Source organism: Sturnira hondurensis, unplaced genomic scaffold (genome assembly GCF_014824575.4).
Source record: "Sturnira hondurensis isolate 20B ecotype Veracruz unplaced genomic scaffold, ASM1482457v3 Scaffold0022215, whole genome shotgun sequence".
In the NCBI taxonomy this organism is placed as follows: Eukaryota; Metazoa; Chordata; class Mammalia; order Chiroptera; family Phyllostomidae; genus Sturnira; species Sturnira hondurensis.
Window position 1 is genome coordinate 6360409 of NW_028094846.1, and position 16877 is coordinate 6377285.

At 47.2% G+C, this 16877-nt stretch overlaps 1 protein-coding gene across 2 annotated transcripts; it reads right to left on the reverse strand.

The window, feature by feature from the left end:
* Nucleotides 1–1630: 1630 nt before the first annotated feature.
* On the reverse strand, nt 1631–12966 carry MRPS14 (mitochondrial ribosomal protein S14). 2 transcript variants are annotated; one of them, XM_037035124.1, is made up of 4 exons: nt 12872–12966; nt 8278–8436; nt 5707–5775; nt 1631–2054 (listed from the first exon to the last, which is right to left on the reverse strand). In XM_037035124.1, the coding sequence occupies exons 1-4, from the start codon at nt 12914–12916 to the stop codon at nt 1872–1874; spliced, it is 456 nt and encodes a 151-aa protein (XP_036891019.1). In that variant the 5' UTR covers nt 12917–12966; the 3' UTR covers nt 1631–1871. The 2 variants fall into 2 exon arrangements, with proteins under 2 accessions (XP_036891019.1, XP_036891020.1); XM_037035125.1 differs by lacking the exon at nt 5707–5775.
* Between the last annotated feature and the right edge of the window lie 3911 nt (nt 12967–16877).

Below are 16877 nucleotides of genomic sequence, written 5' to 3' on the forward strand. Positions count from 1 at the left end.
TGCTGGGCCCTTCCACAGGACGGACAGCGGGCCCCTCCAACAGACAAGACATGAAGAGACAGAGCAACCCAGTACGGGTCATGCTTGAGTCCTGATTCAAACAAAAAACAGGTCGGGAGGTGTCTTAGCCGGGAATGCCGGAAGTCAGCAGACGTGAAGTTCTAGCTCTGATTGGATTGACACTAGTTTCCAGCTGGGATCAGCTAGCCCTCCAGTTTGTAATTTTAGAAATGAATCCGCAGCGTATCGTGGTGATTCCCTCTCGTAACTTCAGCGAGGTCCTGACTCCGCTCTCCAGCTGCACTGGTGACTGCCCCTTCGGGATGACACAGGCCCCTCAGACATTGCACAACTGAAACCTGAACTTCCGGACATTTCCCAAACCCGTTCTTCCCCCAACCCCCATTATCTTCTGTCCGGGGGGGTTGCTCTGTACCACGTATCTACTCACCCTTACCAGGAACCCAGAGAGTCCCTTTCTCCTTTTTTGAATTTCAGTGTTTTTTTAATCTATTTTTAGAGTGGGAAGAAAGGAGGGAAAGAGGGGAAAACATGAATCAGTCTTGCACAGCCCCAACTGGAGACCTGGCCTGCACCCGAGGCATGTGCGCTGACTAGGAATCGAACCAGTAACCTTTTGGTTTGCAGGCTCTGCTCAATCCCCTGAGCCCCACTATTCAGGGCCAGAGAGCCCTTTTACTCTTAGATATAAGCAGTCTCTAGGTCTTGCCCAGTTTTTTTCCCTAATACTTAAATTTGTTCTATCATCTCCTTCACTAACATTGCTACCTTAGTTCAGGCCCTTGTCTACCTGGACAATTAAGACATCCTCCCAACTGGTTATCCTGCTTGTAGCCTTTTCTGTTTTTGGCTGTATACCACCTATCCGTCAGTTACCTGTAGAGCAAGCTGGTGATGTCATTCCTTGGCTTAAAATTCTGCAGTAGCTGTGTTTAAATTAAGTCTTAGCTCCTTGCCATCCATGACATCTGGGGTTTGGCCCTTGTCTTGTGCTTTGTGTTCCTGATGCACTGAAACAGTTAGTTTCGCTGTTTGGTGCCTTTAGGCCTTGGCTTCCACCGTCCCGTCTGCACAGAATCTCATCGCTGGCCTCCTGGTGCACTCCCCGCGGGTTAAGTAGGTGCCGCCACACTACCCCTGCACACTCGTGTCACTGCACTGCTCACACTGCTCCTGCCTCAGACAGCCTGTTGCTACCCTGACTCATTCTGCTACAGGGGACATAAACAAGGAGACAGACTTGACTATGCAACAAAACTCTTCCTCTTTGGATAGGTTTCTCAGGGGCTTTGTTCTAAGGGTCCCTGGAGATGGAACGAGAAAACCCGTTCCACCATTAGTTTGTCATCCCACGAAGTTGAGGGTCAGGTAATCAGACGTCAGCTCTCCCTCCCCACGCCCTGTTTCTCTAACAAGGAACCAACAGGAGAGTGGACCGTGAGGCCAGCAAGGCCAGCCCAGCGCCAAGAGGTGCCAGGATGCGCTGGCTCCGTGCCGGTGAGCTGGATTAATGGTATCCTGTGTTAGGGGAGAGTGCCCTTAAGTGCGGGGACCCCAAAAGACTGCTGGAAGATGCAACTTGAAGGGAAAGGCAAGCATACAGAGCCTGTTTTCACAGAAGATATTTTTTATTATTCTGCACCATGCATGAGAACAGTGTGTTTAATTTAGTCCAACAGGAAAGAGAATTCGCTGACAGGACGAACCATCCAAATGTCTTCACTGAAAATGTAAGCATAACGGCATCAGGCAGACTAGACTCCGGGACTCGATGGGAAAAGGGCTTTTGTCGTAGAAAAGTCTTTTGTCACAGCCGGTTTCCCTGGACGCTCCGTAGGCTCTGGAGCGGATCACCATATCGCCCGCTGGACCCCAGACATTTGACCGTGGTCAGCCAAGTGACGGAAGACGATGCGGCTGAGCCTCCAACGCCGCTTCACACCACGTGGCCGGGATGTCATCACGCACCGGTTTCTGATTCGGACGGGGCAGCTGTCCCGGGGAAGGGCAGCGATTTCTTCATCAGCCACTTCCTGAGGGAAGGCATGACACTGTTAGATCACACGAGTGCACCGAGTCCAGATGCTGAGGTCAGTGATTTGAGGAGGAGAACGACAGGCTGGAGTCACTAATGTAGCCAGAGTTTGGCCAAGGAACCGTGGCCATGGTCGGGAACCTTAACCTCAAAGTAGAAACAGACCAGAAAAATGGCAAATGTTTGACGTGGTCCCCGTATGACTTTTAAAGACTTAACTGAAAGTTAACACGGCACATGAGTATCCCCAAGCTGTTAAGCGTAAAGCTCAGTGACCACAAACGACACATCCGTGCAACCAGAACTAGACTGAGAAACATCATCGCTGGACCCGAGGCTGGACCCTCGCCTCCTCTCAAGTCACTGCCCTCCCGGCTGACAGCCAACCCGGTTACCGCCACCACGGATTCTTGTTGTGAATGTTACATGAACACAGAGTGTGCATTTCGTACTCTGCTGCATGTGTCACAGTTGGTTCACTCACGTTGGTGGACACTTACCCATCCTACACTTGATGGACATCCGGGTAGTTTCTAGTTCTCAGCAGCTGTTTATGAGACTGCTACATATACCGTGTCTGAGCCACGTGGGACGTGTGTGAACGCATGTCTGTTGTCTCCCCACGTGACCTTCCCCAGCCTCGCGGACAGGCAGTTGACACACAACAGTGTGTGAGTTTACAGTGCGCAGCACGGGGACTCGGTGCCTGTATGGACTGTGAAATGATTACCACAGTAGGTTCCTTACCATCTCCATCACCTCACGTAATTTCCTTTTTCGTAATTTAAAACTCCCTCTCGGGCCCTGGCTGGTGTAGCTCAGTGGATTGAGCGTGGGCCTGCGAACCAGAGGATCACGGTTCGATTCCCAGTCAGGGCACATGCCTGGGTTGCAGGCCAGTTCCCGGCAGGGGACACACGATACATTGTGTGTCCTCGGCAGAGGCAACCATACATTGATATTTCTCTCCCTCTCTCCTTCCCCTCTAAAGATAAATAAATAAATAAAATCTTAAAAAAATATATGCCCATTCATGGTTTTAAAAATAAACAAACAAACAAACAAACAAATAAATAAAACTCCCTCTCGGCAACTTTGAGGAATATAATGTGGTGTTAACCACAGTTACCACGCTGTACCTTAGGTCCCCAGAACTCCCTCGGAACTGGAAGTCTGTCCGCTCGGACCAGCATTTCCGTTCTCCCAGCCTCTGCTCAGGCCGTTCTTCTGTTTCTGTGAGTTCTGTTGTGTAGATTCCACACACAGGTGAGATCCCAGTGTTTGCCATTCTTGGTCACTTACTTCACGTAGCATAATTGCCCTCGAGGTACATCCATGTTACTGCAAAAAAGCAGGGGTCCCTTTTTGTGAGCACAGTGCCACACGCATCCGTGACACCGAGGCTGCTTCCACAGCTTCGCTGTTGTGAATGAACTGCAGTGAACTTCGGGGCACACGGCTCTCTCCTATGGTGACCTCGTTTCCTGTAGGTGTACAGTTAGAAGTGGGGTTGCTGGGTCACATGCGCTAGTTTTAGTTTTTTGAGGAGCTTCCATACTGTTTTCCATAGTGGCTGGATCAATTTACATTCCTACCAGTCATGCATGTATCCATTGTACATTTATGTCTTTGGATTACCTATGTCTACGCCCATTTTTAAACTGGATTTCTTTTTGGAATTTTTTTTTTCTGTCGACTTGCGTGAGTTCCGTGTACGTCTTGGATAGACATTAACACCTTATCAGGTACATGGTTGGCAAACAGTGTCTCCCACTCACGAGGATGCCTCTTCCTGGTGCAGAGGTTTTAGTTTGATGGGGTCCCACTGGTTTATTTTGGCTGTGGTTGCTCGCACTGTTGGTGTCATGCTGACAACCGCTGTTGCTCACACTGTCGGTGTCACACCTGAAAACTGTTGCCAAGACCAACGTGAAAGGTTTTTTCTTATGTTTTTTCCTAGGAGTTTGGCATTTTCAGGTGTTAAGTCTTTACCCATTTCAAATTCACTTTTGTGAGTAGTGTAAGGGTCCAATTTCATTCTTTTGCATAGGACTATCCAGGTTCCCTAACACCACGTATTGAAGAAACTCTCCTTTCCCCTACTGAGTATTTCTACCTCCCATCATGTATTTACTGATCATTTACGTGTGAGTTTATTTCTGGACTCGATCTCGCTCCATCGGTCCGTATGGCTTTTTTATGCCAATACTATACACTTTGGATTAGTATAGCTTTGTTATAGAATTGGAAACCAGGAAGAGTGACGCCTCCAGCCTTGTTCTTTCTTGTGGCTGCTTTGGCAATTTGGGGCTCTTCTAACATTCCAAATGAATTTAGGGTTACTTTACTGTTCATTATTTTTGAGAAATGCCACTGGAATTTTGATAGGGACTGCAGAGAACCTGTAGATGGTTTTGTGCAGTTCTGCCATCTTAACAGTATTAATTCTTCTGACCCATGAACACAGGATATCTTTTTATTTAGGTCTTCTTCAATCTCATCAGTTTCTTGCAGTTTTCAGTGTATAGATCTTTCACCTTAAATTTATTTCTGACATTTCATTGCTTTTCTTTTCTTTCTTTCTTGCTTTTTAATCCTCACCTGAGGTGGTTTATTGATTTTAGAGAGGGAGGAATGGAGACAGGGGGAGAGACAGAACATCGATTGGTTGCCTCCCGTATGTGTCCCAACTGGGGATCAAACCTACAGCTCTAAGTCTGTGCCTGATCAGGGATTGAACCTGCAACCTTTTGGTGTATGGGGTAATTGTTCTCTGGATTCTTTTTCACATAGTTTGTTGTTAGTATATAGAAATGCATCTGAATTGTTGATTTTGTATCCTGCAACTTTACTGAACACATTGACTAGTTTCAACAGTTTTTTGGTGGAGTCTTTAGGATATAAGATCACATCATCTGCAAACAGACAATTTTACTTTTTCCTTTCGATTTGTATGCCTTTTTCTTTTTTGTCTTTCTTGACTGCTCTGGCTGGGACTTCCAGTACTATGCTGAATAGGAGTGGTGATAGGGGGCACCCTTATCTTGTTCCTGATCTTAGGGGAAAAGCTTTCAGCTTTCATTGTTGAGTATATTAACTGTGGGTTTATTATGATGAGGTATACTCCTTCCATACCCAATTTGTTGATAGTTTTTAAGATAAAAGGATGTTGCCCTGGCTGGTGTAGCTCAGTCGACTGAGCATGGCATGGGCCTGTGAACCAGAGGATCAAAGGTTTGATTCCCAGTCAGGGCACATGCCTGGGTTGCAGGCCAGGTCCGCAGGAAGGGATGCACGAGAGGCAACCACACATTGATGTTTCTTTCCCTCTCTCCCTCCCTTCCCCTCTAAAGATAAATACATTTTTAAAAAAAGATAAAAGGAAGTTGAATTTTGATGCTTTTCCTGTATCTGTTAAAATCATATAATTCTTATCTTTTGGTTCTGTGTATTAATGTGGTGTATCATTTGTTCCTTTGCATGTTGAACCATCCTTGAATCCCAGGAATAAATACAACTTGATCATGCATGGTGTATGATCTTCTTACTGTGCTGCTGAATTTGCTTTGCTGGTATTTTCTTGAGAACTTTTGCATCTATATGCTTCAGGAATACTGGCCAATAGTTATCCTTTCTTGTGGTGTCCTTACTTGGCTTTGGTGTCTGGGTAATAATGCCTCCCTCATAAAATGTGGAACTGTTCTCTCCTCTTCAATATGCTGGAAGAGTGTGAGAAGGTCTGCTGTTAACTCTTCTTTAAATGCTTGTCGGGTTGTTATGTTTTAAGAATTTATTCGTTTCTTCTAGGTTATCCAGCGTGGCAGCATACAGTTGTGCGCATTACTCTCTCTGATCTTTATGTCTGTGGTGGCAGCTGGAGTGTTTCCTTTCATTCTGATTTTATTTATCCGAATGCTCTCTTTTCTGCTTTGTTAGTCTAGCTAAAGGTTTGCCAATTTTTTTAATCTTTTCAACAAACCAGTTTGTAGTTACACAGATCTTGAGTGTTTGCCTGGTCTCTATTTCATTTACTTCTGCTCTTTATTTTCTTTCTTCTGCCAACTTTGGGCTTAGTTTGCTCTTCTTTTTCTCTTTCCAAGAGGTGTATAGTTAGGTTATTTCCCACGTGATTCTGAGTCACAAAAGTATGAAACTTCTGGGCTGAAGCAGCAGCAGGAAGAACTGTGGTTGGGAGGAGGCTGTCGCGGGAGGAAGGGTAGGACCCCACACAGCCTTGACGTCCGTGGTCAAGATTCTGACCGAGGGAGAGGCCGAGTGAATGAACAGATGAGGTTTACAAGTTTAAAAGATCATTTGTAAAGTAGAGAGTGAGCCTGGTCCAGGCAAAAGTGGTTGAGGGGAGAAAAATGGAACTTCCTGCAGTAGCTCGCACTACGGTTCTGCCAGCTGAAGTTTATTCTTATGTATGTACCTAAAGGTGTGGGTATGTGTGTCTGTGTAATACACTGACTTTTATCTGACAAGTATGACCGACTTTGTGCCAGATTATGGTACAAGCCAAACAATTACTCTAACGTATTAAAAGTACATAAATTAGCCCGGCCAGTGTGGCTCAGCTGGTCGTCGCTTATACCAACAAGTTGGGGTGTCAACAGATTGTGGATTTGGTCCCTGGTTGGGGCGTATACAAGAGGCAACTGAATGATGTTTCTCTCTTTCTCCTTTCTCTAAAAATTCAATAAACATATTTTAAGTACATAAATTAAATGAGAAAATGCACAAGAAAGCCACTAAATTAACATAAACTATTAAGCATTAAAGACAGTTTCTGGCCCTGGCCAGTGTAGTTCTGTTGGTTGGAGTGTTGTTGTCCCTACACCCAAATCTCAGGGGTTCAATTCCTGGTCAGCGTGTGTATGGAAGACAACCAATCAATGTTTCCCATACCAGTGTTTCTCTCTCTTTCTCTCTAAAATCAATAAACACACTTTAAATATTTTTTTAAAAAGAATACTTCCTGATTTCCAACAGCTTGTAGATACGTTACTTCCTGATTTCCAACAGCTTGTAGATACGTTGCTGTTATAAAATACTGACAGAATCATACAAAACAACACAATTAAGTCAATGAACGGGAGACAGTAAGTGTCACAGGAAGAGCCGGAGAGGAGAGAAACGACCAGGCTGGAAGAATGAAGCAGTTCCATGGACGCAGACCCTCAGGAGCAGCTGCGAACTACTTACTTACGTGTGCACCTAACAGTGTACATGCACCCCCCTACCTCTGCCTGTTCCCAGAGTTCAGGCAGCTCACAGTGAGGGAACGAGGCAGAGGCCACGGGACCAGAGCACGCGCTGTGCACGCCTGCGGCGGGGTGACACCAGGGTGGAGACACCGGCTTGGAAGCCACTCAGCCAGCAGGAGGAGCCACGGTCCGTCCCCACAGTTCAGAGTCTCTGCGCAGCTACTGCTGCTCTCATGTCAGGGATGTTTCTCTAAGGAGTTTCCCAAGTAGCATCCTCCACCACACCTTGGGCTAAGAGGGCCACTTCTTGTTACACCCCAAATACAGGCAAGTGCCTGAAGCCATTACACTCAAAGGCATGAAAGAGTGGTCCAGGGCACTCGGTTTTCTGTTCATCTGTCTTAATCTGGACAAGATGTAAAGGAACCCATTGTAATGAATGGCCTATATAGTCTGCAAACTTCTACAAACCCATTTTATCTTTACTCTTGAGCTTTTGATAAGTTGAGTGGCCTTGAGTTTGAGTTGTACGCCCTTTACTCTTGAATGCAGGCACTCTGTGTCACCAGTTAGGAGCGAGACCTTGGGCATCAGGAAGCCAAACAGGGTTGACATCCTCTTATTCAAGTTAGGGAGTCTGGGCAAAGGAGTTCAGACTGGCGGGCTACGAATGGCCCCGGGGGAGGATCAAACAGCCCCACGCGTCAGCAGAGCTCAGGGCATGGAGATAAGTGGGGGAGAGACCCGAGGTCACAACCACTGTGTGGTGGCCGCGCCCCAGTGCTTTCTAGGGATCACCTAACGGAATGGTTAGAAGTTTAGTAGTTAGGAACGAATGAGTCTCTCCAGTCTGAAACTCACCAAAATCAGTGTCAAGGATATTTGTGTTGACTAGAGTACTGGGTCATCTTCTCCAGAAATTATTTTGTAGCAAGCCACAACAAACGGTATCAGAAGGGATCCGATTTGAGCTAATGACCTTGAACAGACAGGGACTCATCTGAATTAGCTAACCTGAAGGATTTTCGGCAAAATGGTGTTCTTCCTGAGCGAATTAATCCGTAGCCTCTCGTCTGCATAGTCAAAGGCCATTTTCCGTCTCTTCACATCACGCAACATTCTCCAGTCTACGTAGTAACCTCGAACTTGACCTGACGCTGATGAAGGAACCATCTGAAAGAGATAAGGAACAGCCCTGGCTGGCGTAGCTCAGTGGATTGAGCGTGGGCCTGCAAACCAGAGGATCGCGGTTCGATTCCCAGTCAGGGCACATGCCTGGGTTGCAAACCGGTTCCTTGCAGGCTAACTACCAGCAGGGGATGCACAAAAGGCAACCATACATTGATGTTTCTCTCCCTCTCTCCTTCCCCTCTAAAAATAAATAAATAAATAAAATCTTAAAAAAAAAAAAAGAAAGATAAGGAACAACTGAAGGAACAGTCAGACCATGCTCTCCCCATGTCCCCACCTGCAGTCCTCTTTCAGTCACTGCTTACGACAGCTATTTTTTTTAGTAACTTGGGATCACTAATAATTTTAAATAACAGATATCTTCATTCCAAATAAATAACTTTTGGGGATGTACATTAAGCCAAAATGGTGATAACTAATACAATGCCAGTAATGTGTGCTGGAAGGTTAAAATATTTTCTGAGATTTTTAATATAATTGTTTGATCTTTACTCAATAGTTATATGGTTCAACATTCAAAAAAAAAAAGTATGAAAAGAGCTCTGGCTGGTGTGGCTCAGTGCACTGAACACCAGACTGCCAACCAAAGGGTCACTGGTTTGATTCCCAGTCAGGGCACATGCCAGGGTTGTGGGCCAGGTCCCCAGTAGGGGGTGCTCGAGAGGCAACCACACATGGATGTTTCTCTTCCTCTCTAAAAACAAATAAATAAAATATTTACAAAAAAGCATTTTTAAAAAAGGATGAAAAGACATACAGTGGAATCTCCCTCGCACCTCACCTCTCACCTGGTCAGTGACCACCTCCTGCCTCCAAAGGTACCCAGGTACTAGTTTCTCCCAAAACGTTTGTCTACACAGACACATGCATACAGTCTCTCCCCCATGTTCTGTCCCTTCCCTTCCCCCTTTGCGTTTAATGTTGTATCTTGGAGGTCTTTCCATACCCAAACACTTTCCAGTCTCCTCCACCCCGCAGATGTGACAGGGTTAGGTCACACTACCTAAGAACATGGTGCCTTGGCATATTGATCATTTTAAGCAAAACAAATGTGAACAATGCCAAGTGCACAAGGGACTTTCTGACCTTCCACTGAAGCCAGGAGACCCTCACATGAAGGGGTATGCTCTTCACAGGCGGGGGGGGGGGGGAGCGGTGAAGAGCACGCTTGCCTATGAACTGAGAACAGTCTGAACACAGAGGCCTCGCTGTTTCTCCTAGGTCACACTTAGCTCCTACCCTTGGTCCTATGACATGCTGCCTTGACTTTCTGCTCTACACCAAACTAGCACGAGAACTCAGGTTGAACCATTTCTGTTGGTCTTCGGTTCCTTGTGAAGGCTCCCATGTCATGTAAAGCTTACAAATTTGTATGCTTTTTCTCTTGTTCATCTGTCTTTTGTTAGGGGCCCCAGCTAAGAACTAAGAAGGGTCAGAAGTCTTCAGGGAAATTACTTTTTTCTCCCCTCAAATGCATCATAACTTATTTAACCTGTGACTTATTAGTGGACAGCTAGACCACACCTCTCCATTTATCACTGCGAAAAATGCCGCAGGGAATAGCCTCCTACACGAATCATTTCACGTGGGTCCTGCACATCAGCAGAGCTCAGGGTAGCAGAACCACAGGGTCAAAGGGTACTTTGAAATGACCACTGACCAAACATTTCTTAGCATGAGCCGTCCAGAAACAATATAGCAGGCTCCTTATTATCACATGTTTACATAGTGACAGTCTACAATTCTGACCGACAGTACAGGCATAGAGGATAGGCCACTAAAAATTCAAGTATCTCCCAAACCAGAGCAAACATTATAGCTAATTAAGTTGTAGCTACAGAAAATGATGATGGCTTCCTATAGCAGCTGTTTATAGAGGAAATACATGAGGTCTGTCTGGAAAAAGTCCAGCCATTGTTAATATATTAACGGTTTTACTTGACATCGATGTAACCTGGCAGCTGAGGAGAGTGGAGTGGAATACACATGCATGAACAGTGACTTCACTGTACTAGTCAGTGGGGGCGGCAGACACCACTGAGTGAGTGTGTGTGCTGTGTGGTCATCCCACTGAAAATGACTGAGCAAGAAGAGCAACAAATCTGCATCAGATTTGGTGTTAAACTTGCACATTCATTCTGCAGAACTGCCTGGATGACTCAGAAGCCGCAGCGACGGGCACCTGGTGATGGTAGCTTCCTCACCAAAACACGCCTGCTTAGGCACCACATCTCGCACAGAGGTTCTGGCAAAACATCAGATCACCCAGTGACTCGGCCCCTCTACAGCCCAGATTTGGTGCCCTTTGACTTCTGGCTTTTCCCCAAACTAAAATCACCGTTGAAAGGGGAGGAGGTTTCAGATAGTTGGTGAGATTCAGGAAAATGCAACAGGGCAGCTGATGGTGATTGGGAGAACTGTGTGAGGTCCCAAGGTACCTACTTTGAAGGGGACTGAGGTATCATTGTACTATGTACAATGTTTCTTGTGTCTTCCTCAATAAATGTCTCTTTTTCATATTACATGGCTGGATACCTTCTAGACAGACGTTGTATATACAGCATTATACAGAGTATAAAACTGAAAACGGGAATACTATACTAGAAGCCAACAGTTTTCCAATCTATTCACAGAAGATAAACTCAGTATTTTCAATGCTAAAATCTCAGAGTAAATACAACAAATCTATAACCACCTTTTGGAAATGAGGCAGCTGACTGGACTTTCAGTACTGATTTGACACATGACTGGGTCAAATGAACACTTTGGCCCCCGTGGCTGGAAATAGGGGGCTTCATGAAGGCTTTGAAGGACTGACAGAATTTTAATTTTTCTTTTCATCCTCACCCGAGGAAATCTTTTTCATTGCTTGTAGAGAGAGAGGAAGGGAGGGAGAAGCACTGATTGGTTGCCGCTCGTCAATGCCCAGACCAGGGATCAAACCCGCAACCTTTCGGTTACTAGGGGATGCTCCAGCCAACAGAGCCACACCAGCCAGGGCTGAACTGACAGAATTTTGATACAGTTATGGGATGGGGAAGGGAGGGGAAGGTGAAGCTTGTCCAAACCAGACAAGGAAATGAAAAAGACATATTCATGAAGACCAGGGGTGATCCTTCTGGCTAAAAGAATTCATGCCGAGGGGCAAGGCAAGGTTTGCTTTTACCTTTTCCAAGAAGACGTAGAAAACAAAATTCAACATTTTGTCCTTCGGTTCTATTTCAGACTATCCCTAATGAGCTTCCTCTCTACCATTTCCTATCAGGTTTCTATTTATTTTTTTGAAAAACTTGCAGACTTTATATAACTTTTTTTCTGACTACAAAAGTAATACACTTTGAAAATGTATTCATGTATATTCTGTGGATGTTTTACGCCTTTGCCCATATTTATACTCTATTTCCTCATCAGTTAATGGAAGTGCTTTATATATTAAGACTGCCTCTATTCTGTTCTGCACCGTCCAGGTCTGCCTACCTGTCTCACCCCTCTTCACCTGGGCCCTCTCCAACTAATGGGCTACCGCCACCAAAATCTCAATCCTCAGTTTCTCCTCTTAACGACTCCTTCCGATTTCTGCTCTGAGTCCTGAATTCTGCCTGATAGCTCCCTCGGTCGCTCTTTCTCCTCCCACTACTGGGAGAGAAAAATTAACTTCATCTTTTAAAACTTTTTAAATGTGCTACTAGAAAATTCCAGGTTACATATGCGGTGGGCGTTATATTTCTGTCGGACGAGGGAAGGAATGGGAAGATGAAGGGAAGGGTCCACGTTCCTAAGACCAAACAATCATTCATGAGACCCATGACCTCTTGCCTACACGAGGGCACAGCTCCAGCGAGTCTCTCCATCTTTTTTTTTTTTTTTTGCCACTCGACAGGATCTTGCCCTTTACCACAAAAACACACAAAACACCCACTCTTCACTCATCATTCCTCCAGCCATCCAACCAGTTTTCTGCCCCACTTTCAGAGGCTCGTTTCCACCCTCTGGTGTCCGATTTCTCTCCTCCCATTCTCGCCAGGACGCTTTCGCCCAAGCACCTCCACCACGCCAAACCAAGGGCCGGTTCTCAGCCCTCCTCGAAGGGACCTGTCAGCCTCGAGCGGTTTACCACTCCCCGCTCCCTGACGCTGAGCCCTCTTCAAGTCTCCTTTGCTTATCTCTTAACGTGGGAGTCCCTGGGGCCGATCCTCGGACCCCTTCTCTTCCCCACCTACACTGCCCTGTAAACAGAAGTCAATTTCGCGGGTACGGACACCAAACGTGCATCAGCAGCTCCGGCCTCTCCAGAATCAAGCCGGAGGAGGGAGAACCCCTAGGGCGGGTCCGCACTGGGTTCTACAGGTGGCAGAGCAGAGGGCGGGGGGCGCGAGTTCGGAGGTCCAGGAGCGAAGGGGAAGGGCGCGGGACTGACCTGCCGGACGCCCCGCAGCAGCGAGCCTAGCATGGAGGCCGCCATGTTGTCCGCCGCAAAGTCAAACCACTGCAACTTTATTGACTCGGCCCAATACAGAGACGCTGGCGGGGCGGAGCCCGGGCCTCAGGGGCGGGGCGAGACGGGGGCGGGGCTCCAGCTTACCGGAAGGAGGGGTTAATTTTTGGATGTGCGTTGTCGTGGTAATTAACGGAACTTGGGCAAACTTCAAAGCTGGGAGCGCAGTCTTTATACTGATAGGCAGTCTGGCGCTCCTCGCTCGCTGCTCCCTTTCCCTTGGCTTTCCCTGCCCGCTAAGGCTACCTTCGTCCCTACCCACGGCCCCTTCCTTCACTCCCCACCCCCTTTCCGTGATGGTCGCCAAGGTCTCTGCCCCTAAGTCCTCCATCTTACTCAACCTGTTCCTCTCATAGGTCCTCCATGCAGTTTAGGGGGCTACTTGCCAGACACCGACAGTTATTGTCAATCCTCTCTATCATCCTACTGTAGACGTTGCAAATCAGCTTTCTGCGTCAGTGGTGATAGTGATCGTGTTGATGGTGGTGATGATACAGTTCCCATTTATGACTATACACTAACACGAATTCTGTGTTTGAAGGGGGGCATTGCTGTTTAAAAGCTGCTGATTCAGTCTGTAGTGCAGGAAACTCTCAGGTCATCTTACTCATTTGTAAGTGTTTGGTTCAGTGCTATTAAAGACATTCACACTGTTGTACAGCTGCAACCACCACCTATCTGGAGAACTTTATATCTTCCCAAACCCAAACTAGGTGCCCACTGGGCAAGGGCTTCCCATTGCCCAGCACCCCCGGCCCTGGTGCCACCGCTCAGCTTTGGTCTCTGTGAATTTGTAGCTTGTATAGGTGCAGTCCTACACCTGTCCTTTGATGGTGGGCTTCTTTCACTGAACACATCTTAGAGCTTCATCGAAGTGGAAGCATGTGTCAGGGCTTCGCTCCTCCTTGTGGCTAAATAATAAAGACCCCATTGTGTGGACATCCCACCTCCTGTTTATCCCTTCGTCTGCGGGTGGACATTGGCTCTGCACCTACCTTTTGACTCTTGTGAGTGATCCTACTGTGAACACGTGTATACTGTACCTTAAACAGCATTGCTGTCTTATGAGGCTGTTTTTCACAGTACAACAAGAGATCAAAGCAACTTAATGGTAAGATAGGCGCTCAGAGATAGTGAGATAAGACTCTAGGTCTTCTTTAATTAATTGTGTTGGTTTTGTGAAACAGCCTGAGATCTTTTCCCCCAGTGCACCTTCTCTCACTAAGTGTGGGGGGCTGGGCAAGGCCGAACGGAGGAGGCTCACTTTACCTTGGGTTCTCCCAAGGGGTCTCCAGTTCCCTGGCCGTTTGACGGAGTGTGGGCAAGGCTGTTGCACTTACTGTCCTGGAATTCCGGGATCAAGAGGACCATCGTCGCGCATTCATTTATTCGATCAACAAATTTGTTTTAAGTGCCTGTTGTATACCACTGTGTGTGTGTGTGTGTGTGTGTGTGTGTGTGAGGTGGAGTGACAAAGAAAAAATCCTTGCCCTTCTGCTGCTTGTACTCAGCTGGAGATTGTAGAGTTGGACAGAGGTGGACGCACCCACCATCGCTGTTGTGTGTGTATGTCCTTTGCTCTCTCCTCTTGTCTTGGCTTTGGAGGCTGGAACAGTATCTTGGGGTGAACAGAGGAAAGTTTAAGAGTTAAATTGTTTTGCGATTTGATTGCGAGAGACTGTTCTATCACAATCTAGAATCACAATGTTGATTCTAGGCCCAATGAAATAATAAAATGATTGTTATAGGTAGTGAAGTTGAGACACAGAAAGGCTGGGTGACTTGTCACGACCCCTTCTGTTTGCCCCCATCCACACTGTCCTCTGGAGAAATGCCGGGTCAAGGACAAAGGCCCCTCTGTCACGGCATCTTTTCTTATGGAACCTGTCAGTTTCTTAATGTATAGATTGTGTTTCAATTCAACCAATACCGCAATAAAATTTTCCTTAACAAAAGTAATTTAAATATATATATGAATAAGAGAAATGGGAGGGAGGTAGAAAGCTATGAAATTTTTGAAAAAGAAAAGCAACACTATTTTTGCCCTGCCAGTTATTGAAAGGCCTATGTCCTTACACATGACCGACTGGCTGGGTCCTGGTGCCAAAGCCAATAGACAGGTGCGAGAACTAGAACAGAAATGCCAGGAAAATACTGTCAGTATAATTACAATTTGGATTTTATTGAAGGAAGCAGGACAATTATTCCACAAGTGGTATTAGAACAACTGTTTAAAGACTTGGTAAAAATGTTTTTACCAATTATATTTTTACCTTTTACTACTTACCAAAATAAATTTTAGATAAATGAAAGAGTTAAATGCTAACAAACCTCTAAACACATAGATCAATATGTGTTTAAACTTCAGAATCACACATAGAATATTTGCCTGGTATGTGCCTGCCCTTGGAGCCCCAGTCCTGCCTGGGCTGGCTCAGGACCTGACCACCCTCCCTGCCGACCCCCACAGTGCTCCCCACATGGTGGTCCAGCACGGCCCCCAGCACCAGGCCTCCCACCGAGGGAGAGCGGGAGGAGGGGCTGGACTCAAAGGCACCAGCCTGGAGCAGCGTTTGCTGGTGAGAGGCACTAGAGACAGGAGGACGATGAGAGTGACAGGAAGAACGTGTGCTATGGAGGGGCACAGACACCCACACAGCATTTCAGCCCGTGCTCTGAGATGGTGTGCGTGGACAGCCTCCCTGCCTTCAACACTGCCAGCTGAACAGTAACCCTCCTGGTGGACTGGCCTGGGCCTGCAGTAGGGGTGGCCTCTGCACCTACTTCTGGTGGCAGCCCCAAGTGCCTCCCCACCACCTGGGAGTCTCGGCCGGAGCTCTGTGCTGTGCACGAGTTGGACACATGGTGGCAGTAGTATCACACCTGAGCTCCAAACCCCACCTTCCTTCCAGACCTGTTCCCCTGCACAGCAGGGCTGAACACACACACACACCCCTGTCCACCAAATAAGATGATTATCGGGCAGGACCTGTGTCTGAGTCTGCCTTCTTTACAGGAGTCGTAGGCGAGACGGGCTGCCCAATTTGTAGGCCCAGTGCAAAATGCAAATGTAGGCCCCTTGTTTGAAAATCAGGAAAAAGTTCCTGTTGAAGATAGTAAAATGCAGAGCTGAGCTTAGGGACAGTGAGACAGGCCCCTCTCACTTCTCACCTGGTGGCTTCTCTGAAGTGACATGGACAAGTGAGGAACCAAGGTCCTGCTGGCCACTCACACATGCATGGCTAGCTGCCTAGTGTGGGGCAGTGGACACCCACAGGAACCCCCGGAACCAGTGGGGAACTGAATGGCTCCTCGAGGGTCCCAGAGATGTGGCGTCACTAATATAGGACCGCATTCCCCATGGCTCTGTCCCTGTTCTGGCTCCGCCCTGCTCCCTCTCTCCTGCTCCCTGGGGTCCTTGCACATCGACCTCTGTCTTGGATTCTGCTTTGCGGCTGGTCAGAGAGGTGTGCAGGGGTTCGGGCTAAGACAAAAACACCAGCCAACGGGTCATCCAGAGGGTGTTCAGTCTGCTTCTGGTTTTTCTGTCCCCATTCCTCAGACCGGCTTCATCTTTTGGGCTCCTTATTGCTCTTTTGGGGTCCATTTTTTAAAGCTTGACCCATCACCTTCCTCCAAAACACACCCACCCTTTTCTGAAGCCAGAATGAGCTTTCTCAGACATGAACTGCTCACTTTGGGTAGCTCCCCATTGCCTGCAGAATAAAGCCCCCTGCAGCGCCATTCCCCATGCCCCCAAGCCCCCCCTGCCCACTGGGCTGCCCGTCTTCCTTTGGTTCTCCTGCCTCCTGAAGCCTTTATTTCAAGGACCCTCCCCATCCATTTGGTTTGGTTCATCAATGCTTAACTGAACGCCAGGCACACAGTAGCTTCTGCCGTCCAAGGGGTGAGAAGGAGCAGATGAGTG